This window comes from Gopherus flavomarginatus, chromosome 2 (assembly GCF_025201925.1).
Source record: "Gopherus flavomarginatus isolate rGopFla2 chromosome 2, rGopFla2.mat.asm, whole genome shotgun sequence".
Taxonomy (NCBI): Eukaryota; Metazoa; Chordata; order Testudines; family Testudinidae; genus Gopherus; species Gopherus flavomarginatus.
The window spans coordinates 187,163,786-187,188,470 of record NC_066618.1 but is presented as its reverse complement, the minus strand read 5'-3'; the positions used below and the strand labels follow the sequence as shown (position 1 = coordinate 187,188,470).

Genomic DNA, 24,685 nt, shown 5'->3' with positions numbered 1-24,685 from the left:
GCTAATGTGCTTTAAGTACTAAAGGAGTACTTAATGTGCTTTAAGGACTAACTAATGTCATGTTAGTTAAAATGTGTTAATTTAAAACATGTTTTAAAACTCAATGCCTTTTCCTCACGTAGACATGAGTTAAGTGGGAAAATGTTTTTTCCAGCAGTAGCAACAAGGAAGGCTCTCATTCCTGATTCCATCTCTTCTCCCTTTAGCAAGAACGTTATGATTGTTTACAGAAACATCTCAAAGAAAGGTATAAATAAATTCCCGATGAAAATTGATTTTGTTAAGAAAGGATAACATATTCCCCTGTCAAACAATGTTAATAGAAATTATAATTTAAATTAAACAACACCTAGTGCTTTTCATCCATGTATCTCCCTGTACAATACGAATGTGGTTAGGCATCATATCCCCATTATTCATTTAAAAATAAAAGCTCAGATTAGGTAGAGAAAAGCTTGTAATATTTACTAAATGTCTCGCAGAAGCAATAACGCACAGAGATGAAAATATATATATATCATATTCAACTAAGTAAAAACATGGTAAATAGCACTAGCAGGGCTAGCTTCCACAGGGGAAGCGAGCCTGGATTTCTAGAGGTGCTAAACATGCAAAATCACTAGTTGCTTTTGAAAATCAGCACATAAAACAATTTTGAAGATTTCACGGTAAATCCCTTGAGTTCTGAGTGGACAAAAAGAACCTGAACCATTTTCAAAAATGTCAGCATCTTTTAAAGCATTATGATTCATAAATGCTTTCTGATTAATCTCAAACTTCCCCAAAAAGTCTGCCCTGAGAAGGGGTTATACAATTTGTAAGGAAATAACTTGGTCAGAAACTTAGAGAGGAGTGTCCGAATTGGGCTTCTGATAGAAACCATCTTAGCTTCTCTGTATGGGGAAATTTACTGGTATAATTATCTTGCTGTAGTTGTACTGGTGTAATTTCCCATATGAATACCCATTTTCTGGAACAGGAGTGCCATATTCTGGTTTATGTTGCTTTCAGCGTGACATAAATTAAACCAGAAAAACTGGAATATGAGTGTCCACATGGTGAATTTTACCAGTACAACTACAGCAACATAATTATACCAGTCTTATTATGACAGTAAATTTCCCTGTGTAGACATGTCCTTAAAGCCTGAACTGTGGAGTCACTCTGGTGGTGTAACCTGACGGTTTAACTATGGTTTCTGAAAAGGCAGTGAGTGGCTTGTCCTTGGCTGCACTTTCAATTACACCATATTCAGCACTCGTTGCTGACACCTACTGTCATCAGTGAGTAATTTTACTTTTCTGTTTCAGTCCTGTTAAGGAGAGGGGCAGGAAAGGAGACGTCATCAGCAAAAACAGTAAGGGGAAGTGGGGGAGCCCTAGCAGGGTTAAGGGGAGGAGCCTTTACACTCCCACTCAGGGATTTTCCCTATGTGTGGGGACTTCAGACTCAGACTGGCAGGGACATACCCTTGCTGACGTTCTCTAGAGCTGTTTGCCTAGGGCTGGAAACAGCAGCTGCTTCACCTCTGTTCACACAGCTCCTCCTGCAAAGAACAAATCACACTCCTCAGCAATCCAAGACAGCAGCAAGCCATGCTTTTGGCATACTACACCCAGCTTGTCATCCTGAGCAATGGTAAACATGACACTTTCATTTTTAATTTTACTTCTCATTGATTTCAGCAGGTGTATTTTGGCAGTAATTTTTCTGAAGACTGGAGCATTTAGGACTCTCTTTTTAAAGATGATTTGTGTGTATCTGTGCCTTGCAGTATGGTGTTTCATTCGTGGGACTGCTGTGGCCATTCCAGAGGTTGCAGTGACGTGTACAGAAGAAGCGCAGCTGCCCTGTGAAGCTCCTCGGGACCCACAAGTCACCTATGAGGCAGTGTCCTGGCATAAAGTAAGGAAATGTTACTGTGATTCATGCAGACTGTGCATTTTGTTTTGCTTTCCCACTGGCTTCTAACTTTCCTCATAGGAAATGCTTGGCTGTTTTATGGAGAAGAATCTTTCTGTCAGAGCAGTGGAGGCATGGAGGTAGCATAGGTATCGCCTGCCATGACTTGAGTCACATGCCATAGGATATTTACACACAGATGCTTGAGCATGACTCTTTAGGTGTCCCTTGCCTGCTCTCAGATGTCACCAGCCTGCACTGTGCCAGAGTTCTGAGGATGCCCACGCTGCTATTCTAGACATTCTGCCCTTCACAAGGCTGCTTCTGTAATGTTGTTCCAGCCCTGGTCTAACCAGTGTGCCCCCATTTCAGCCCCTCTCCTCCCCCCTGGAAAAAAACAACCCCCCAAACTGAGTGGTGCAGCAACCCCCAGCACCATCTTGCAACACCACTCGTTCACATTTGGCTCAGCTGCTTCTTCCATGATGGAGGAGTGGCTGGGCCAAACCTGAGGGGTGCACAGCCACGTGAGTGCAGGGTGGATGATGGGAGTGAGCAGAGTTGGGTGACCAGGACTGGGAGGAGCCACCCTAGCCTGGGATGGGAGCAGAGCAGTGAGTGGGTGGCACTAGTGAATGGCCAGGAAGAGGTCTCAGGGGCAATGGGTGAGGGACTGGGGACAAGTTGTTGGTGGGCTGTGGGGTGAGTGGGGAGTGTTTGGGAGCTGTGGGGTGAAGGGCTGGGATATTGGGGGCTGTGACCAGTGATGCTGAGCAGGAGGTATTTCAGGGTGGTTGTGAGGTTAGTAGAGACTGGTGGAGGGTTGTTGAGGTATATGTGGGGTGGGAGGGGCATTCCAGGGTCTTGAGGAGATGGGGGTGCTTTAAGGAATGCAGGGACCCCCATTACCCCATTTGCTGTACTCTTTTGTAGGATGAAACGTGATGTTGTGACTTCAGAATGGCTGATTCCAAAAAAAGGGGTTGACATTTTTTTCTTTAAAATCTAAATTAGCTATTGCTGTTCTTTTAAATATTTTTGTTCTGAAAGAGGGTGGAGTACAGAGTGTGGTGCTGTAAATCTTGTAAAAAGGAGATATTAGCCTCCCTGCTTTAGTGTTTCCACCTGGAAAATAGGACTACTGCTTACCAACCTACTTTCAGAAGTGCTATGAGGAATGATTAGCTAATGTACATAAAGCACTTTGAAGGTGAAATCGTTACACAAAGTGAGGCAACATTATCCAGTGGCTTCTCATGCAGCTGTGTGATGGTTCTGTGGGTCCAGTTTCCTTATCACGTAAACAGGGAATGCTACCAATTTCTCAGTTCTGCTAAGCACGTGGTGATGATCGTCTCATGAAAAACGTAGTGCTATATAAATTCTGTTATTATGTAAGTGCTATTATTATATTGGGTTCTCTGGTTGTAATACATGTTCTGCCTCTAATTTAGATCCCAAGTACATAACAAAGAGATATCTAAGTTCATCAGAATTGTTCAGAATTTCTCTGCTTGTCCATCAATAAATCTAAAGTCTTTCTACTTTCAGTTTTTTTCCTGAGGGGTTGGGCTGAGTGGAAGGGAGTGCTTAGCAAGAAGGGCCCTCAACTTGCTGGGTTGGGAGAGTTTCAGTGTGGAAATAGGGGCAACCTGATCCTTTTTTGCTATCTGCTTTTAAAGACTGAATGAGCAAATATTTTACATATAAATATTTATTAATCAATTAATACTCCATGTTTTCATCTCTGTGCACTGGGAGCCTGTAAAATGGGAAATTCCAACTATGTGGCATGCTTCTCTTGATTCCCACCCTAGGGAAACATCTCTGCAGGGCTCGGTCTGGTTTAGGTCTGTGGACTTAAAGAAAATGGACACAGGCAGGCTAAGGGTGGAAGAGAATGGGTGGACAAACTGGCTCCCAAATCTGCACAGGAAAATCAGAAGTTAAAACAGCCTGAGGTTCTATTAACTTGTGCTGCTTCCCATGCTGTGGGCAGGCACCCTCCTACATAGGGGTGAGAATCAGGGAGTTAGTTGTGATCAGTGGAGCACCTGGAGGCACAACTCATGCAGGAACCATGCTCTCCAGAGCAGGAGCTGGTGGGGCCAGACAGCAAAACAGAATTGAGAGCCACCATTGTGAGAGAAGAATTCTGAGGAAACACTGTAGGACTGATTCACTGTACCCCTCTGGTGGAACAAAGAAAGAGGATCCGGCCCTTGATGAATACCGCTGTATGCTCTCTCCTTTGGTTAACTGAGTGTTGCTCTCACTATCCACACCACTTTAAGGAGAACAAACAAATGACAGAGTGCAGCTAGGCAACCACATGTAGAATTAATCAGTTATTTAAAAAACAGCTACCAAAGAATTAATCAATGAACAACACATACGGCCCCCAAAGGGCTAATTAAAAAGTCATTCCAACAAACGGTATGAAATTTCAGACTGTAGAGTTCAAACAGCTGTTAGGCTAAATCTTTTGTACAAGGTCACTTTGAACTGTGCTGTAAATGCAAGCAATTAATCTTTGGCTTCTGCTGATTTTTAAAAATGAAGATGATGATGTGCCTCTGCAGTTTGTGTGGAATGAATTCTTAGATAACACAACTTGTGGGACGCTATTGCCTTTTCTTAACAATTATGGGAGCACTTTAAGGTTTTTTCTATAATCTGCTTTAAAGAAGTTATTTTAGAATTTCAGGGTTTTCAAGTTTTATCTTAAAAAACTCTTATTAAAAAAGTAGTGTGTGCCAATCTAATAATATTCTAGTGCAAAAATCCAAATAAATATAATATGGGAGTACTAAGTACTACAGCTAAGTCCAATGTGCTAAAGTCTCAATCCTGCACATGAGTACACATACGTTTAACTTGGCATGCGTGAATAGGCAGCTGAAGTCAATCAATCTACTCATGTGTAAAATTAGACATGTGTGTAAGTGTTCATAGGCTCAGGGCTAAGCCAGTTAGCTCAAGTGCAAGGGTTTTTATTCAAAAATAGTACAGTAGTGGGGCCTAGTGGATCAAGCACTAGGCAGAGTGCCACAAGCTCCTTGATGTTATTCCTGGCTCTGTCACAGATTTGCTGGGTGTTGTTGGGTAAGTTACTGAAACTACACTTCTCATAACTGGGACGTGCAGAAGGATGATCTGATCTTCCTGGGATGCTCAGCCACCCACAAGTACAGACAAGTCGTCCGGAGGACTCAGCATCTGTACAATCAAGATATTTTTATTTAAGTGCCTAAAACTTTAGGGAGCAAACTATGGAAATTGTGGCTTTGATCTCTCCATGTCTCATCTATAAAACAAAAGTGTGGATAATAAAACTTTATTCACCTACCTCCTAGGGCGCTTGTTTGTATAGAAATTTGAATGTGTGAAGCATTTTGTAAGGGCTAAGAGCCATTCTTTTACTTTCAGTTAATTTTAAACAGAACATGAAGATATACAAATTAAATTCTAGTGGACATTTGGCAGTTTTATTTGTGCTTTAGTTAGGAAAAACCTGATCTAAAAGTAAGTTTTGGTAAGAGGGGGAAAAGCTTTTTTTAGCTGGGGGGAAATCTTAACACTCTAACTCTTTCTTGTAAAATGTAAAAATGAGGCAAATTGCTTTGGATAAGTATCCAAAATCCATATCTGATAACATATTTAAGTTTGTTTTTGTCTGAGGCCTTTACATAAACACAGAGGGTCAGTTTCTAACCCCATTTATACCCAATTAGAGCTTAGCAAAAACTTTCCATCAAAATCTTGGAAAAATGCCTTTTTGACTACCAGAAACTTTTTTTTTGCTTGAAAAACTATTTTTTCCCCTGAAAAATTCTAAATGAAAAATTTCAATTTTTTTCAAATAATTGCAGTAGAAAAAAACCCACTTTCACTTGATTTTTAAAAATATTTTACACTGGGTAAAGGAGGAAAAAAAAGATAAGAGAAAATGGATTTTTTCTTCCCAATAAAAGGAAATCTTTTAAAACACCAAGAAATTTTAAAAAGAATTGAGGGAGGTTAACTTTCACAAAATATACTTAACTTTTCTAGATAAGTTTAGGACTCAGTTGTTGTTGGGCCTGAGGAGAAGGGTACGCTCTAGGGAGAGCAGCTGGGCACATGTGCAAAGAGTACCTGACCTTCTCCACATCTGGACAATGTGTGATGGGTTGGGCAGAACAATGTCCCCTCCTCATCCCAGCGCCCTTTGTGTACTGCATACCCTTGGGACATAGGGATGGAAAAGTCCCTGTGTTTCACAAGGGTGTGGGGGATGAATCCAATCCTTTCATCTTTCCTCCCCATATACACTATGCACTATCGTAAGGCCCAGGGCAGAGTGAGTTTGCCTGGGTGTAGTGAATTTACTGTTGTGCTAGGGAAGGGTAATACATTCAGAGCCCTAAATAATAGTTCTCTTCACTAAGAGCTAGATTCTGCCAGGGGCAGAGTTCTCCAATGGGTTTTTAAGAACTTTGCTAGATTGACACCAGACTACACATGGGCCAGAATCTGTGACCAATACATTGAGTAATACTCTGAAATCAGAAGGACTACTCACCATCAATAAGCTGGGGTTTGTGGGGTAGACTCTGGCTCAAATTAGGTAAAGCATAGTAGCAGTAGAACAATCTTATTTTATATGCTACTCTTCCACTAATAAGCCTAAGCACTGAATGGGAAAAACCATTCCTTCCTCATTCTGTCCTTGGTCTTTGCGGCAAAAGTTCATAAGAAACCCAGTTAGTGCCAACTGACCACAAAGGTGTTTTTGTCACACCAACATTTATCCACTAGGTAGTCTCAGTTCAGTTCCAGCTTGTTCTGCAGTGGCCACTGGACACTACACACTTGACATTTGAAACTAAATTCCACTTCATAATTTTTTTTTATATTAAGATCAACAATTTAACAGCAAAAAATTCAAGTTTATTATTCATAGTGAATTTTTAAATGAAACCATTTCCCCAAATGGTCCTACACACTCAGAAAAACAATATGTTAATAGTAATACACCCACCTTCATTATGACATCAGCCTTGGAGCAATGCCATTTTGCATGTAATAAAAAGCTGTTTTTATGATGAAGAGAAATGATATTGTCAATTTAATCTAGCCAGGAGCCAAGGTACCATCTTGCTTAAGGAGAGTACTACTAAAGAAAGCCATTTGATGAGACTTAAGGGTGTATGTTAACTGAATAGCCATTTTCTTTCAAATATATTTGATAAAATTAAGTTTAGTTGATTGTTTTTGTCAAAGCACAGGGAGTTGTGTGCAGGCCCTCTGCACGGGGTGAATTTCACTCATGGTTAATGTCCGCTAAGTTAGATGACGTTATAGTCTGTTTTCTAAAGAACAGCTAAAAAACCCATTTTCTATGTGTGATCTAGAGAACAATTCTTGTCCCATACTGCACCTTGTTTGGTTTGCTGAAAGAGAGTCTATTACAGAATATTTGCTGAAAGTGAATTTTAAATTTAGAATCACAATTATTCTTCCTGATTCTAAGAATTACATTCATTCAGCCAAAGAACAGAAACACATTATGTAACCTATATGTTCAATCAAGACTGACAAATTTTGGATATCAAATATTCACAAATACCACCTTGTAAACAAACTACAGATCAAGAGCTATTTGTACAAATTATTCATCAAATAAATTTGAATAGTGTATACATTTGAGAACATGGCAATCTGTATGGATAATTCACAGACAGAAAAAATACAACATTTATTTAGTAAATTACAAATTACTTACCCAGCTCTATTAACTACAAATTACTGTAAGGAACTAATTTTTTGGAGCAAAGTACTCCTTACATTGTGGTTTCTTTTCTCGCTTAAATTTTGCTCAAATTTTGCTATCTGTTAAACTGGTATAACTCCTGAATAATTCCATCTAAATAATGGAATTAGTAAGGATTTACATCAGTGTAAGAGTAAAAATTTGCCCTAGAGAATTATTTTAAAGTGGTAAGAAGTCTTGCAGCTCTTAGGCCCTGTCTACACTGGCTCCCCAGTCACGTTTATGAACAGTGTTTAAGTACAGTTCTTACTGAACAGTGCTTAAACATGGTATAAACGGTGCCCAGCTACATGAAAAACCATTTGGAAAAAAAATGGATCTAGTCTAGAACATCTAAAGATGGTTTTAAGAGAGTAGGTAGAGCCTAAGAAACCCAGTACAGAAATCAGGTCCAGATCCAATGTACTGGGGAACCAATGATTTAGAATGATTTGCAGAAACAAAACTAGAGTCAATCAAGTTTGATATGGAGAAAAAGACCACCTTTCCTTTTCATGAGTCACTGATTAGTATTCATGTTTCAATTCAAGTTGTAATTGGGTTGATTCAGCAGTTTTTGTCTTCCATACTATTTCCCCACTTGTAAAAAAGGAAAGTGGGCATTCAATTATATTTTGTTAGGACTAGAATTTGGAAAAAATGCACACAGGTTCATGGGTGAATCCCCATGCGTTGATTGCCTCTTACCCCAGCATTTAAAGTAGTGTGTTTTTCCTTATTGCCATCAAGGTAATGAACAACAACAAAGAGCAAGCTGCCTGAGTACTGGGCTTGTCTACATCAGAAAGTTGCAGCGCTGGTGAGGGAGTTACAGCGCTGCAACTTAGGAGGTGTACACATCTGCAGGGCACCACCAGCGCTGCAACTCCCTGTTTGCAGCGCTGGCCGTACTCCCGTTTTGTCTCGGGTGTAGAGGATCCAGCGCTGGTGATCCAGCGCTGGTAATCAAGTATAGACACTTACCAGCGCTTTTCTTGACCTCCGTGGAATAAGCAGGTATCCCAGCATACCTGAGGAAGCCTCCGGTAATCAAGCTGGTCTCCTTCCCCGGCTTGCTCTCGCGTTCCCCGAACCCCGAGCAAGCAGGTCTCCGTCCCTGCGGTTTGCAGGGTGGTTCCGGGAACGCGAGAGCAAACCGGGGAAGGAGACCAGCTTCGCCGCGGTTTGCTCTCGCGTTCCCGGAACCACCCTGCAAACCGCAGGGAAGGAGACCTGCTTGCTCGGCGGTTCGGGGAACGCGAGAGCAAAGCGGGGAAGGAGACCAGCTTCGCCGCGGTTTGCTCTCGCGTTCCCCGAACAAGCAGGTCTCCTTCCCTGCGGTTTGCACGGTGGTTCGCGGAACGCGAGAGCAAACCGCGGCGAAGCTGGTCTCCTTTCCCGGTTTGCTCTCGCGTTCCCCGAACCCGAGCAAGCAGGTCTCCTTCCCTCCGGTTTGCAGGGTGGTTCGCGGAACGCGAGAGCAAACCGCGGCGAAGCTGGTCTCCTTTCCCGGTTTGCTCTCGCGTTCCCCGAACCCGAGCAAGCAGGTCTCCTTCCCTCCGGTTTGCAGGGTGGTTCGCGGAACGCGAGAGCAAACCGCGGCGAAGCTGGTCTCCTTTCCCGGTTTGCTCTTGCGTTCCCCGAAACCCCTTGAAGCCGCCCAACAGCGCTGCAGTGTGGCCACATCTAACACCACTTGCAGCGCTGGTTGCTGTAAGTGTGGCCACTCTGCAGCGCTGGCCCTATACAGCTGTACTAATACAGCTGTAACAACCAGCGCTGCAAAATTTTAGATGTAGACATGAAAAGTCGGAAGCCTGTCAGAAAAGTTGCCCCCAGGCCAAAGTAAATATGACAAAAAAATAAACTTAAAATTATTTTGTTGTTTAATTTTTTAATGGGTTAGTTTAAGCAGACAGGCAGAACATTGCCTGCAGGTCCCTGTTTCCCAGCAAAATTCTTGCTTCAGTAATTCTCAGCAGCCAGCTGCTAATGAGTAAATAAGTTCAACATTATATATTTCTACAGGTTCCAGCATGATTCATAATGTGCCTTTTGGTTCTGAAACCTGGTATAGGAATTACAAGAAAAAGTGATATAGGTAAAGCCCAGCTCTCTTTCATGATCCTAAGTGCTTATCAAGAACATTGAACACTATGTAGCTCTATCAACAGTGGTAGCTCTACAACATGGGGTTGAACTGAAACACAAATCTAGGCAAAAAACATTTTGTGCTGATTAAAGAGGAAAGGACAGGATGGTTTGTACGTGTGTGGATTGCAGCCACTGACAGTGTCCTGAATCAACATCCACTGACCGTGTGTAGAATTAATTAGATATATCCCATGTCATACACCTTATGCTGTGCAGTTGTGGCATCACCTGGATAAAATTTGGCATGAATTGCATTGGATTATCATGGGAACCTGATCTGTTAAATGTTCTGTCTAGCAAAAGTTTGCTAAGTATCATGGGAGGAGGCAAAATGATGACATAGCATTTTGGTGACTTTAATTAGGTTTGGGAAAAATAAGTTAGTGGTAACATGTAGACATGTTTTAGAGACAACATGAGTGCTGCCTGACTGAATATTTTGTTGATTTTATTTTTAATGACTATGGGCTATGCAGAGAGACTATTCAAATCCTTAAATTCATTCAGATGTTTTTTACAATTAAAGAGGATTTTACCACATATATAAAATGAAGACTGCAAAGAGAAATTATTTAGTTAAAGCCGCTGAAGAAAAAAAAAGAATCGCTGATGAAATACACTGATGAATGTGATGTCTTTTTATGCAAAGGCTCTAAAACTACCACCAGATGTCCCTGTAGCCTAAAACATGTAGCGTGGCTGGTATGCTGTACCCTCAAGTGTGAGTGACACTGAGAACTGTATTTTCCTGTGTTGAAAAGGAGACCTCATGGAAATAAAGGAAGTACAAAAATAATAATTATAAAGTAGAGATGGGTCAAGACCGGAGTCATTTACGTGTATATTCCTTTCTCCCAACGTTTCGAGGTTTGGATAAAACAATGCTATCAGAGTTTCAATAAATGAGGGAGGAACTGTAGGTGGTGAAGCTACCTGTTATTTAAAAAAAAGTCTATTATGTATGTACAGACCATACAGAGGGTATATTTACACTTCACACTAAACCTGGTCCTTGAGACCAGGTTTGTAGACTCAGTATTTCCAAACCTGCGCTTGACCATCCATATGGCATAAATCTGAGCTTACAGGTGCTGGACCAGGTTTCACATACCGCATTATGCAAACCTTCTGACACAGGTTTGTGGCTTGACCTGCATCCATGCTGCAAAATAACGAGGCTTGGATGCAAGTCTCAGCAGGACATGGACACTGATCCACCCCGCTAGGACATGGGTCCTAGAACCCTGCTGACTGTTTGCTCACCCAAGTCAGTCTGATTTGTGCGTGGACAGAAGGGAGGTTTGGGCTCAAATCTAAGTCAGGGCCTGGGTTTAGCGTGTGCAGTGTAGACATACTCAGAGTGCTTTGGTGAATATAAACTGAAATCATCTTACTCATCTGTCTTTCTAGAGTGATATTTCTACTATTCTGGAGTTTTGTAGTCATGCTTTATGCCAGACCATCTCAAAGAACTTTAGAGCTAAAAGAGAATCCCACCTCACAACACCCCTGTGAAGTAGGGAAGCATGATTATCTCCATTTTACAGATGGAAGAAATGAGACATGGAATGGCAAAGTCATTTGCCTATAGTCATACAGGAAGTTAGTGTCAGGCCAAGACCAGAACTCATGAGCCTTGTTTAGTTCTCATTTGCATCAGCTTTCAGTTAGCATAATGCTATTGACTTCAGTGGTGGTACTCCTAAATTACAACAGCATGAGAAAAGAATAAAGCATCCTATCTCCTGGTTCCCAGTCCTGTGCCTTAATAACAAGACCATCCAACCTTTTCACTCACTATTTGCTGTCAGGGAAATCAGAAATTGTACAACATGACATATAAGAACCTAGATAATTATCTGAAACTTATATGTAAAATTTTAAAAGGAGTGTCCTGACGGGGTAGCCGAGATACTATGATAGTAGGACCTGTATTTTAGGGCAAAGGGATTGACAGCCAGAGTGGCTTTCTGTATTGCATTATGGGCAATTTTGCATTTCATTAGGCAGCTAGGACTAAATGCACACTTGATGGAAGCATGTTAATTCCATTCATTTCACTGAAGTTGATCCAGTCCCACAAGATCTGCATTTATTCCTGTACTAGAAGTATAGATCCCAATTTCCAGATACATCGCTCTAGCAGTAATAAAGTTCTTGAAATGCTTAAGCCCATGTGAGAAGGTCAAGGCCCTGCAACCTGTAAAAGGTTAACAGGCCCTCCTTGCCGCATAGCTGCTTGGGTGGAGTGTAACAGGAAGGGGAAGTTGAATCGAAGGCGAATTAAGGGAAGGGAGTGCCTTCTTCCCTTCTGCTGGTTCAAATCGGGAAGGCCCCTGGGAATTATTGCATGGTGTTTTTCAGTTGATTTGCTCTTTCTTTTGTTGATAATAAGCCCTGAAGAAGGGGACTTAAAAGGACTGAGATTTGGAGTTTTATGCACTGGCCATGCCTCCTTCAGCGCCATACCCCTATTACGGAGCTCTTACAACTCCCTAGCACAAGGAAGACTGGCTGCAACAGCCCTCTCCTCCTCCTCTATGGAACTCTACTAGGGTCTCTCTTAGCTTCCTAGGGAGTGAATTCCACTAGATATATATCCAGATTAGATAGATTAAGAAACCATGTTGCATGTTTGTGTGTTTGCACGAATACATATTCTTAACCACTAGAAATGCAGATAAAACTCATGATGGGCAGGATCACTTCATTTGCAGGCAGAAAATATTACACCATCATCCTGGAATTTTTTCCCTTCAACTATATTGTGCATTTTCTTTTTTAAACAAAGCTTGTGTTTGTATAAAATATCATTCCCCTAAAATTGAGGAAAGCCAGCAGACTATGCTCACTGTAGCTTTATCAATAAAATATGTTGGTGTTTTCTAGATTGTTGGAAATGGTGAAGAACTGGCAGAGATGGTACGGAAGAACCTTGAGAATGGTGTGGAATATTACTATCCAAAAGAACTTAATGGATCCTTGCAGCTCTCCAGTGACACCTCATATTCCTTGAAAATCACAAATACTACTAGCCACAACAGTGGGACATATGGGTGCATCTTGTGGGCACCAGCTGGAAAACACAACCAAAGTGGCTCAATCATATTAAAAGTAACAGGTATGGTAGAGTCATTTGACTTCTTCATGTTTGATATGGCAAATTAGTGAACTGATTAAAGACCATTTCAAGATATGCTTTACTTCAAGGTGAACAGAGGTACCAATACCTCTCTAAAACACCTCATTTATTTTATATTTCAGGTTGTAGTGAACGATTAGATGAAAAATTTAAAAAATACAGAGCGGAACTTTTATTGCTGTCCTGCCTTGGGATTTTTTACTTGCTGCTCATCTTTTTTACCTGTGTAAGTAATGTTTTCCACATGTTTGCCTTTGCTGTCTCAAAACATTTAGTTTACCAATGGAAGCTGGTTTCCATATCTAGTTTATGGCCAAATTCTGAATTCCTTGTATGCCCAAATCTTCTATGAAAGTCACTGAGAGATTTGGGTGCACAAAGAATGGATGATTGAGTCCTCAAAACTTAAAGTATTTATTCACTCCATACACCCATTTGACTCACTACATACTGTCCTTCTGGAACACCAAAGCATTCATTTCTGCTCCCAGTTATGCCAAGTATACATTCAGAGAAAGGCCATTAACTTCAATGGATGTTCTCACAAAACACAATGTGGCAACTGGAAATAGAATTTGTCCAAGAATGAGGTACAGACCTACAGGATATCTGCTCCATTTATTATGTTCCCCAGTCTGATGGACTGCATATTGTCCAACCTGCACACTGAGATCCTGATACTTCCTCACTGAAATCCTTGAGATTTTTGTCTCAGTTTCCTTATCTGTAAAATGGGGATGATTACTTCAGAGGGATGCTGTGAATCTTAGTATTTGCCATTATATGTCTGTAAAGCATTTTGAGATCACTAGATGCGAAGCAATATAGAAGAATGTGATATTATATACCAAAGATAATAAAATCATTGACCCTGAATTACAGCTCTTTGAAAGCGAAATAGAAAACCCACTTCTTGCCATTATATGTCTGTAAAGCATTTTGAGATCACTAGATGCGAAGCAATATAGAAGAATGTAATATTATATACCAAAGATAATAAAATCATTGACCCTGAATTACAGCTCTTTGAAAGCGAAATAGAAAACCCACTTCTTGACCAGGCTGTACACAGCACTGCCACATGTAGTACCACCCCAGACAAAAAACAAAAACACCACATCAAAAAAAGCTCAAACCTGTAAAGCACAAGAGTACTATGCAGTGTAAACTTTGGTCCTTACTATCAGGAGGAAAGAGTGAGAGTGAAATATATTTTTCTTTGCACACTTAACTGTCAGATGGTTATGGGGATGTGGAGAGGGTAGGCATGTTAGAAGCCAGCTAGACAAGAATGGGATGAAACATTATTTGTGTTATTAGTGAAACCATTCCCTATGGCAGAAAAAACAGGAAGTTTATAATTCATCACCCTGAGGTGGCAAGCCCCTCAAGTTTTAAGCGCTAATTAGATTTTTCAATAATGGTTCTATTCCCCCCACTCCTTTGGGAATCTTACATGAGAGTTTTGGTGTGTTTTACTAAAAACCCCAAGCCCTCCACCATTCACTTTTAAAGTTTTCTTGGCTAAATTTTATTGGTATTGTCATCATGTTCAGTGACACAAATCATAAATGCTATCTGATTGGAGAATTAGCTGCAGCTAAAAGTAGCTTTTCATATATCTTCAGGGAGCAATTAAACTCATGTCTGCCTGTTTTTTAGATTGACAATTTCTGCCAGTAATTTGTGCTGTTCAGCATAAAGTTTGACAAGCTAAATCTTGTAGAAATTTGCTAAGATGAAAGTATGAAAGCAAGTATATCACTCATTAAAAAAAGATGCTCCCATTTTGTTCAATGTCTCTAATGTGGCTCATGCTGGTTGTAAAGAATCTCTCCTTCCACATATAACAACTGTAAATTTTATTTGCAGTTGAAGTTTTGTGATTTAAAAAAAAATGAACTTTATGCTGGAGGTGACCATTCTGATGAAAAATTACTTGAAACACTCTACTAGTATGGGAGCCCAATGTCAGTGACTCTAAATCAGCTTTCATCAATGTTTAATATTGCCTTAACCTCAGCAAAGAACTTTACTATTTAATATGTCTGTTAAATTCTTATAAGCCTCATTATTCCTGAGCGCTTAACAGCCATTGAACTCAATGGCAGGATTGGGACTTTAATAAGATTTACACTTCACAATTTGATGAAAATATTTCAGACTTTAACGGTCATACAAGTCAGGTGAAAACAGATTTGTGATCCAACACTTGATTGTCACTTTTCAAAAAGATTACCAAACTGAGGCCCATTTTGACCAAAGCCTGTAAGTTTAAAATAAGGTTCTCAGTTTCCCTGTGGTAACTAGGTCTTCTTACTATGTGATACTTCAGATGAGTGGGTAAGCAAGACAGTTGAAAATTTTCCTTTTATTGGAGGGCAAGTTTGGTGAGAAATGAATGGAAAAGGTCTTCCAATTAATTGTGGTTAGCACTGAGCAAACTCTTAACAGTAATTTTAATGTATATTCCTTACTTTAAAAATGTATTTAAAAAAGAGCAAATTAACATCAAATGATCCTTTTCTTTGCTTTTTTAGACGTGCCTAAAAAAAGAGAACATGCTTCCAGGTTATCATAAACACAGAAGAGAACAGAAACACACACTTATCCTTGTCAGCGCGCAAGAAAAGAATATTATCCAGCGTTTAGGCAGTAACAGCACTTGCAAAAATGGACCTAATCTGAGTTCTGGCCAAGCTGATATAGTTTAAGAAACTGGGGGCTCATTAATAAACACGTCATGAAGATGGATGGTTGGACAACATAGAGAGGAAATAAAAGCTAACATACTGCCTCTTCAGGGTAGCCTGATAGCTTGGGTAATCTGTCAGATACCTGCTTCTGCTGGACAAGTCTTCAAAGAGTATCTTCATACAGTACAGTAACTGTTGAATTTAAGGTGACTAACAAATACCAGTGCTGCCCTACAGCTTTGTTACAAGGCTACAATAATGTTGGCACGTGCTCCATTTCAATCCATTATACCCATCTTGTTCTGAGAGAGGCTATTTCTACCATCTGAAAAGTAGGTTACAGAGAGGATTTGATGGTGCTGATTTAGGGGATTAAGTTATTGACTGAACTAATATCTCAGCTCTTTTAACAGTCACGCACTACTGCTGCTGCAGTACAGTTTTTCAGAAAGCTAAGCATATAGGCTTCACTCTCCTCCGGACGGTGAGCTCTTGTTTTTGACGGCATTCACTACCATGATTGAGAAGTATGGACACATAACAACCTGGAGATTCACTAAATCCAACCAGATTTATTTTTATTTTATTGGTTAATCTCAGAGTGATTGATGGAAAGAGAGATAGACAACATCCTGGAAATCTTTCCCTAGTATGCAGACCCTTCCATTAGTGCAAGGAGTGCAGATAAATAAGAGGCCCGTCAATGATTTCCCAAGAGCACCTTTACTTCAGGGAACATTTATATATATATACACTGCTACAAATTTATTATGCTTTTTAAACCTACCACATCAGTGAAGAAGCATGTGCTATTCAAAAGACTTATAAACAGATGGATTCTTTTTTGGTTTTATAAAATACATGAGATTGAATTTATCTCTGGTTTAAATCAGTGGAATTACACTAGCACAAATAAGGCCTGTGGCTTGTAAAATCAGTCATTTGTGGGGGGTTTTAAATCTGCCCTTGGAATATACTGAGAAAGCCAAGAGATAGGAGAGGAGATGGAGTAACTGAGCGGCTACTTTGGCGGCTCATGGTGTATACTGAGTATATAAAATGAGGATGTGAGGAAAGCTAAGTTCAGGTATCTCTAGGGAAAGGAGACCGGTCACCTTGAACCAAAGAGAGCAAGGGATGTTCCAGACCTAAATTGATGGAATCTGAGAGGTCAGAACTTCCCTCACTAGCTTGCCTGCATGCAAGTTCAGGTAAGAATACAGTTTAGAGGGATTCTAGAAGTTTGTGCTTGAGGTTCGAATCTGTGAAATGAGGAGCATAACAGGGTAGATTTGCAATCATTTAACAACACCATTAAAATAATTGCATAAAAATTGGATTATATAATTATAAAAACTAATTGATGTAGCATAATTTTAAAAAGGGATTGTAATTCTAAATTGTGTAAAGACTTTCCTTTGACTGTATTGAAGGTTTGATGGGAGGAAAGCACATGGCATCACTCAACAATGCCCCTTTTGGCCAATTAAAGTTCTGCACCAATTGAGTTTCAAGGGAATTCTGTCCAGTTGTTGGCCGGAAGGACTGTGGGTGTGCAGGACTGACTATGTTATTTATTTGGTGCATGCTAGATTACCACCATGCATTTGCTTTTATGTAATCAATTTTACATATAAATACATGTCCTGTAAGTGAAATTAAATTCAGAGGTAAGCTACCTACCTGTATTCCTATGTGCCATGTATTGTAAATAAACTGCTCCATAGAAATTGTGGTTTATTTTACATCTGATACAGTTAACAGATTAAGATGCCTGACCGTGTGTGTGTGTGTGTGTGTGTGTAACTGATTATTTTGTGTATTTCCAAGTGGTTACAATTATTTATTTACTCCTCAGAATTCAATTTTAGGTAAATTAAACCTGTTCTGTTGCTAATAGAGAAATGCATCACCCCTAATTTTATTCCATCAATGCCCACTTTTAAACACAGGGCACCAGTAAAAATGATAATGTTTAGTAGGCGATAGAGTGGATTGGACATAAATACATACAGATAAAAGCAAGTATTTAAAATTTCACTCTGTTACCATTCTAATTAGGTTTAGTTGCATGCACACCATGATATTGAATAACACCAAGCTTCTTTACTGACCCTCCTAATGGCCTCAGATTCCATACATGTTGAACAAGAAAGGTGACAAGAAGAGACCGAATGAGATAGACCTTAGAGTGGACCAGCAATTGACCCGCTGGACCTCTGAGAAAGAAAGGAAAAGCTACTCTCTCTCTCCCTATGAGGGCCAGCACACGTCAACAAAACTCCATATATCAAAGGCATATGGTAGATCTAAAAGAATCAGTATGGACAACTGATCACCATCCCTTCTCAAGAATCAATAATCAACCAACCAAGTAGATCATGCTCTTCTTCCTGAAATCTTGTCCACCTTTGGCTTCCGTGACTCTGTCCCCTCTTGGTTCTCCTCCTACCTCTCTAGTTGTTCCTTCAGTGTCTTTTGGAGGATCCTCCTCATTCACCCTCCAACTTTCTTTAGAAGTTCAACAAGGCTCTGTATGCTTGGTCTCGTCCTTTTCTCCCTTTACACTTTATTTCTGGGTAATCTCATCCACAAACACAAGTTCAGCAGTAATTTAAGCACTAATAATACCTACCACCTCCATGCTGATGGCTCACAGATTTATCTCTCTGCCTCTGCCTCCATCAGTTCAAGCTAAACATGGCTAAAACAGACCTCCTAATCTTTCCCCCACCAAGTCCTCTCTGCTACTTCCTTTCTTGAGCACTGTTGACTATGCTGCCATCCTGCCTGCCACTCAGCTTGTAACTTGGACATCATCTTCCACCCAGACCTCTCTCTAGATCCTCACATCCAGGTTATAGCTAATCATGCTGATTCTTTGTACATAACATTGCTAAGAAACAGGCATTCCTAGCTATCCACAGAGCTAAAACTCTCGGGCTCTCAACATCTCACCTTTCGATACTGCCACATCCTCTCTGGCCTCGACAAATGCCATCTTGTCCTGCTCATATCCATTCAGAATGCCGCTGCAAAGTTCATTTTGTGAGTCTGTTGCTTTGGCCATGTCACCTGTCTCTTTGAACCCTCCACTAGCTTTGAATCCCTCCACTGTAACAAAATAAGGTGCTTATGTTCACTTCAAAGGTCCTTCACAGTCAGTCTCCACCTGACCTTCATCTCTCCTTCCCTATCGACTCCTGCCACCAATCAGCCTATGATGCCAGCCTGCATTGCCCACTCGTTACATTTTCAAATAAGCATCTTTGTACTTTCTCTCATGCTAGTCCTGACACTTGGGAGGTGTGCCCCATAAACATCTGCAAAGCTATTTCATACTCCACCTTCAAATCCCTCAAAACTCTCCTTTTCAATAATGCAGGGGTCCCCAACACGGTCCCTGCAGGTGCCATGATGCCCGCAGTTGGTATTACTTGCATGTAAAGCAGCATGTACAGTGCAGCTGATTCTCTAGGGTTATTATGGAAATCCTGAGAGAATCATCAAGAGAATGAGTGTGGTGGGGTTTGTGTGGATCCATGCAAGTAGTGGCACCTTTAGTGGTATTTAAAATCTAGGCATTATTATTAGTAGTATGTCTACACCTCATTTGTGTGGACATGAAGTCTTTCCACCCTTTACTGGAAAAGATGAATATTTTGCAATGGATGAATTATCCATGCATTTATTATATTGCAAATCTTGACTAATCAGTAATAGTTATATTTAATTATGATTATTTCAAATTGTCTGGCTTCTATCCACAGCTCCAGCCAACTCCAAAAATGTAGATGCCTGGTGTGTGTGTGTTTGTGTGAATCTAGAATTTACCAACACAAAGTTTTCATTCAGATTTCCAGTTACAAAAATACTCTCTCATAGAAGAAAATTTCAAAACTATCTACCTAGCCATATCCCCAGATCCCACCCGATCTGTCAGCATCAAACCTTCCAATTATGAGCCCCCAACTTCCCTAAGGGTTTTCAAGGTAAGATGAGCTGTACAGAATGACTGCAAGGTTAAGACATCAAGATTTTGGAAGCACTGTCAAGGAATACCCCTCATTCTAGCAAGGGAGCTCCAGCTCAAGTTCCTCTGCTGATTGTAATAGTGGCATTACAGCATGGGCAGGGCTGTCCTCAGGCATACGCAGCATACGCAGCTGTGTAGGGCACCCAAAAATTTCGGGCACCATTCCCCTAGCTGGCTGCGACTGGAATCCTCTCTTCTCTGACCCCTCCCCCGCGCTGGGCCGGTGGGCTTCTCCCCACCTCCAACCCCGCCCACTCACTTGCTCCTCAGCCCACCGACCAAAGGCTCCAGCCTCCGGCTCTGCTGCCCCAGCGTTGGGGAGCCTCGAGTGGTGCAGTCGGTCACTGGTGGCCCAGCCCACCACCACCCGGAGCGGAGTCCCTCCCTGGACCCTGCCTGCCTGTACTGCTCGGTCTCTGGTGGGGGCCGGGCCAGGGCCAGGACAGGAGGAGCGAAACTTCCAGAGTCAGCTGGGGTGTGTGTGTGTGGAGCCAGGCCGAGCAAGGGAGGGAATGGGGGGATTTAAAGTGACAGTGTGCTCAAGTCTCTCACACTTCCCTAACACACACAGACACACACTCTCTCTCTCTTACACACACAGAGACTGGCTCTCATACCCACATACACTCTGCCTCTCACAAGTCACATTCCCCCAGTACAGACTGTCACACACACACAGTCTCACACTCCCCAACACATACTCTGTCACAGTCTCCCAACACACAATCACACACACACTCTCTCTCTCTCTCACACACACATACACGTGCACACTTGTATTATTGTTGTTACTATGGCTTGGTACTTCCTGTTAAAATGCTCGTGGTGAGCCAAGAGTGGCTAGGGGCTGCAGGAGGGCTGTGGGCTCTGGCAAGATGCAGCCCCCATGTGACGGCGCGAAGCCTGCCTTGAGCCACTGCCACAGTGTCTGCTGTGTACGAAGCTCGGTGTGTGTCAGCAATAGGGAGGTACTGGGGCTCCCCGAACGGGGGTGGTGGCTGTGCCCCCTCAACACACCGGAGTCAGCAGTGCCGGCTGAGGATTGCCTTCAGTGTATCATAGGTACACCAGTTTAATAATACGGTGTAGGGCCCCATAAATCCTAAGGATGACCCTGAACATGGGGAGAGAGAGACAGTCTTTCAGGTAAGCCCCATTTAGAGCTTCAAAGGTTCAGACCAGCACTTTTGACTCAGCCAGGAAACTGGAAGCCAGCATCTGTCTGAGCATTAGTGTTAGTTACTTTCTGCAGGACGCACCACTCAGCAACTAGGGAGCTGCATTAGTTTCAGTTTCCCAAGCTGTCAGGGCAGTGCCCATGCCCAGTCCGATGTAGAGCACATGACAGCAGCCTAGTTTCTAAGTGACAAATGTATGGATTTCAGTCGCAAGGTCCACATAGGAGAGAAAAAGTGACACTCTTCTAGCCAGATGTAAATTCAGAAATTGCCCTTGTCAATTCTTCTGGTTGCTTCTGCCCACTCCCCTTCACTACTTTAGTCTTCTCTGATTACGACTCAGCCAGTTCACACTCATTTAGTCTCCTTAATGTCTTCATGATGACCCCTTGTTACTCATATTCATTCTACTGCATCACATGAATCTGTATGTCATCAGCCTGCTGAATACGCTGCTGCTCACTAACTCTCCTGATAGCTTTAGATGTATATTGAACATAAGAATGGCATAACTGACTTCATGATGGAAGAACAATTGCTCAAAACCACCCTTTGAGACTTCTCACCTAAGAATGAATAGAGCCACTCGAGAGCCATCCGCCCTCAGCCAGTAATGAACAAATGTGTCGCGACAAAAATCTTGTGGTCAATGGCATCAAAGACAGATGACAGATCTAATGAAATCAACCTGGACACTTAATCCTTGTCCATTGCTAAGAGAAGATCATTAGCCAGCTCAATAACTACAGTCTAATTTAGAGCAAACCTGCCTATTGGACTGACCTCTTAGCCAGATGATTCATACAGCAGTGACAATATCACAGCTACCTCTCCTAGCTTTTCCTGATCTATAGCATTTCTGTTTGTTGCCAAATATGTCTTTGAAGTAGGAGTCCATGGACAGAAACACTCGTTTTCATGTTTCTGAAATACTTTTATCACGCTGTTTAATAAAGGAAATGTTTTGCACCTGTGTAGCTCCTTCCATCCATAGATCTGAAAGCACTTTATACTGAAGTGCCTAGGGACAAAGGTCCAGAGCCTCAAATGTATTTAGGCCATTGATTTCAATGAGAGTTAGGTACCTAACCCCCTTTGAGGATCTGCCCCAAAGTGACTTGCCCAAGGTCACACAGGGTGAGCCCATTGCGCCCGTACACTCTTGTTTTCTACTGCCATCATGCACTCAGAGTGAGAAATTTGTCTTTAAGTGGATATTTTTAAAAAATACTTGAAGTGCAACAATGCAAAAAGAGCCTTCACACTGTATATAAGTCAATGATCGTTGTCCCACACTGGGGGAAACTACTTGGCCTTATAGCTCCTATGCTCGGGAACTGGATTGTTGCCTTACAAAACATTTCAATGGCAATGTTATAATTTATCTACTTTTCTAGGCTTCTACATAGCAGAGGTGTCTCTATGCGTCAATAGGTATCACTAGCTTCTGGAGTAGAAAGTAATGGACTTAACTTCCAAGGACTGAGCATGTACACATTGCTGATACTGTAATGTAAGGAACTACGGTGTCTAAGGAAGCATTGCTCTGATACATGGGCTGTCTCTCTGATATAAAACTAAATGTCCTTTTTGCCCTCGTCTATTGGTGGTCCAGGTAGAAGGTAAACATCCATGGCATCTTTAAAGGAGCTGGGGCACAATGCTAGTATCCTGGCCAAAGGACTAGAGTTGCACAGGTATGAGCAATTTCAGAATATGAAAATATCTGTTCCATTTGTCTGCAACAACCCTTTGGCCTGTTCATGCAACATCACCATCATCGCTACTCTGGTTTGGCACCCTTTGAGGATTTGTTTCGAACTCACAGCTCTATGGGTTAGATTCACAAAGGAATGTAGACATGACAAGACCGAGCATCACCATGCCTAACTTTTAGACACCTAGAAAATCACTGTGATTCACAAAGCCTGTGTTAGACACCTAAGCTCCCTATATGACGACTGGGGAGAGATAAGAACCTGAGAACGGGATTCACAAAAGACAGCACTCAAGGCAGTTCCCCATCTAAGCTAGCTAATGGGAGATGTCAAGGCAAAGGAAATGTCCTAAGCCCCACCTCTGTCAGGGAGTTCAGCAGCAAGATGTGGGCTGCAGGGAGGCCCCTCCCGCTGTTCGGGATTCTCAGCTGCAAACCCTTCCTTGATGTGAGGCACCGGTTGTAGCAAGGTGTGCAGAGAAGAGGAGCGGGTGCTCCCTCGTAACTGTTGGCCAGAGGCTAGAGTACTCACCTGGGATGTGGGTGAACTCTGGACCAAGCACCCTCACTGCCTGAGGGGGAGAAGGGATTTGAAGAGTGATCTGACTACTGAGCTATGGGATATTCTGATATGGGCTTCCACAGTCTCTTCTATTGAAGCTGTTCCATTGTGTCTAAATAATGAGAGAGTCACTGGGCCACAGAGAGGGAGTGGAAGCCTGAGAATGACTTTATAGCCTGGTGGTTAGAGAACTCAGGTAGGAGACCCAGGATCCAGTCTCCCAGCTACAATGAATTTTTAAATTATTTTTCCGCAGTGGAACTGCTTCAACAGAGAATACTGAGGGAGAGCCCCACTTCAGAATATCCTATAGCAAAGTGGTTATATTCCCCACCCCCAGGCTGGTTAGTGTGGGTTTGCAGACAGGGCCGGATCTAGAAAGCAAGCTCTGAGCCCACTTACTGGACTGGGCTCCACTGGTGAATTAGTCAGAGGAACACCTGTTTCCTGCTGGTTCGTGCATTGTTCTGGGGCTTAGGCATACAGACACCTAATGTGGGGTGCAGCACATATGCACAGAGGTAGAAACATAGGCACTGAGGGAACTTTTACTGAAGAATTGTAGGTGCTGAGCAAGTGTAAGTGTTTACAGGTTTGGAGGCAGCTAAGCTGGGGTTTTGTGAATCCCTGTGGGACCTGATTCTGGGATTTAGGAGCCTAAAGTGGCAGGTAGGTGCCTAAGTGCTTTTTTAATCTAGCCCTGTGTGACTTGTTTCCTCCTCTCCTCACTCTATTTCCCTCCCCTTACGGAGAAGTCTGAAAGACTGAATAGGGATGATACCAACTGAGTGCTATAAACATTTAACAGGATTCTACAGAACATTATTTAGAGAAATTAACACAGAATGAAACCCTTTCTATAAATTTTGTACTAGTCTATAAAATTATATAGCAAGAATATAGTTTTCCATTAAATTCTATAGGATGATTGGAAAAGCCTGCAGAAAGGACATCATTGCCTATTAAATTCTACACAAGTGCCTCTTACTGGTTGCTAGGGTGACCAGGTGTCTGGTTTTTGACTGGAACAGCTGGTAGAAAAGGGACCCTGGTGGCTCCAGTCAGCACCGCCGACTGGGCTGTTAAATGTCCAGTCGGCAGTGCTGCGGTGCTAAGACAGGCTACTCCCTACCTGTCCTGGCTGGCACTGTGCTGAGACCCGGAAGTGGCCAGCAGGTCTGGCTCCTAGGCAGGGAGGCCACAGGGCGCTGTCCCCACCCTAAGCACTGTCTCCACACTCCCGTTGGTTGGAAACTGACCAATGGGAGCTGGGGAGGGCGATGCCTGTGGGTGAGAGCGGTGCGTGGAGCCTCCTGGCCTTCTGCCTAGGAGCCAGACCTGCTGGCTGTTTTTGGGGTGCACACAGTGCAGTGCCAGGACAGGCAGGCAGCCTGCCTTAGCCCCTGCCTGCTGCTCCACTGACAGGGAGCTGCCCAAGGTAAGCCTGTGCCCCAACCTTGAGCCCCAACTCCCTACCCCAGTCCTGAGCACCCCCAAACCCAGA

The 24,685-nt window shown here is 42.2% G+C and overlaps 1 protein-coding gene across 1 annotated transcript; it reads left to right on the top strand.

Annotated features, from left to right (window-relative positions):
• The first annotated feature begins 1,442 nt into the window (after positions 1-1,442).
• On the top strand, positions 1,443-17,400 carry CD83 (CD83 molecule). The gene is made up of 5 exons (XM_050941683.1): positions 1,443-1,638; positions 1,775-1,905; positions 12,740-12,971; positions 13,115-13,218; positions 15,533-17,400. The coding sequence occupies exons 1-5, from the start codon at positions 1,596-1,598 to the stop codon at positions 15,704-15,706; spliced, it is 684 nt and encodes a 227-aa protein (XP_050797640.1). The 5' UTR covers positions 1,443-1,595; the 3' UTR covers positions 15,707-17,400.
• The last annotated feature ends 7,285 nt before the right edge of the window (positions 17,401-24,685 follow it).

Coding starts and splice junctions, on each gene's coding strand:
- CD83 (XM_050941683.1), top strand. CDS start 1,596: ATGCTTTTGGCATACTACACCCAGCTTGTCATCCTGAGCAATG. Junction 12,972..13,114: donor AATCATATTAAAAGTAACAG/GTATGGTAGAGT, acceptor TTTATATTTCAG/GTTGTAGTGAACGATTAGAT. Junction 13,219..15,532: donor TGCTCATCTTTTTTACCTGT/GTAAGTAATGTT, acceptor TTGCTTTTTTAG/ACGTGCCTAAAAAAAGAGAA.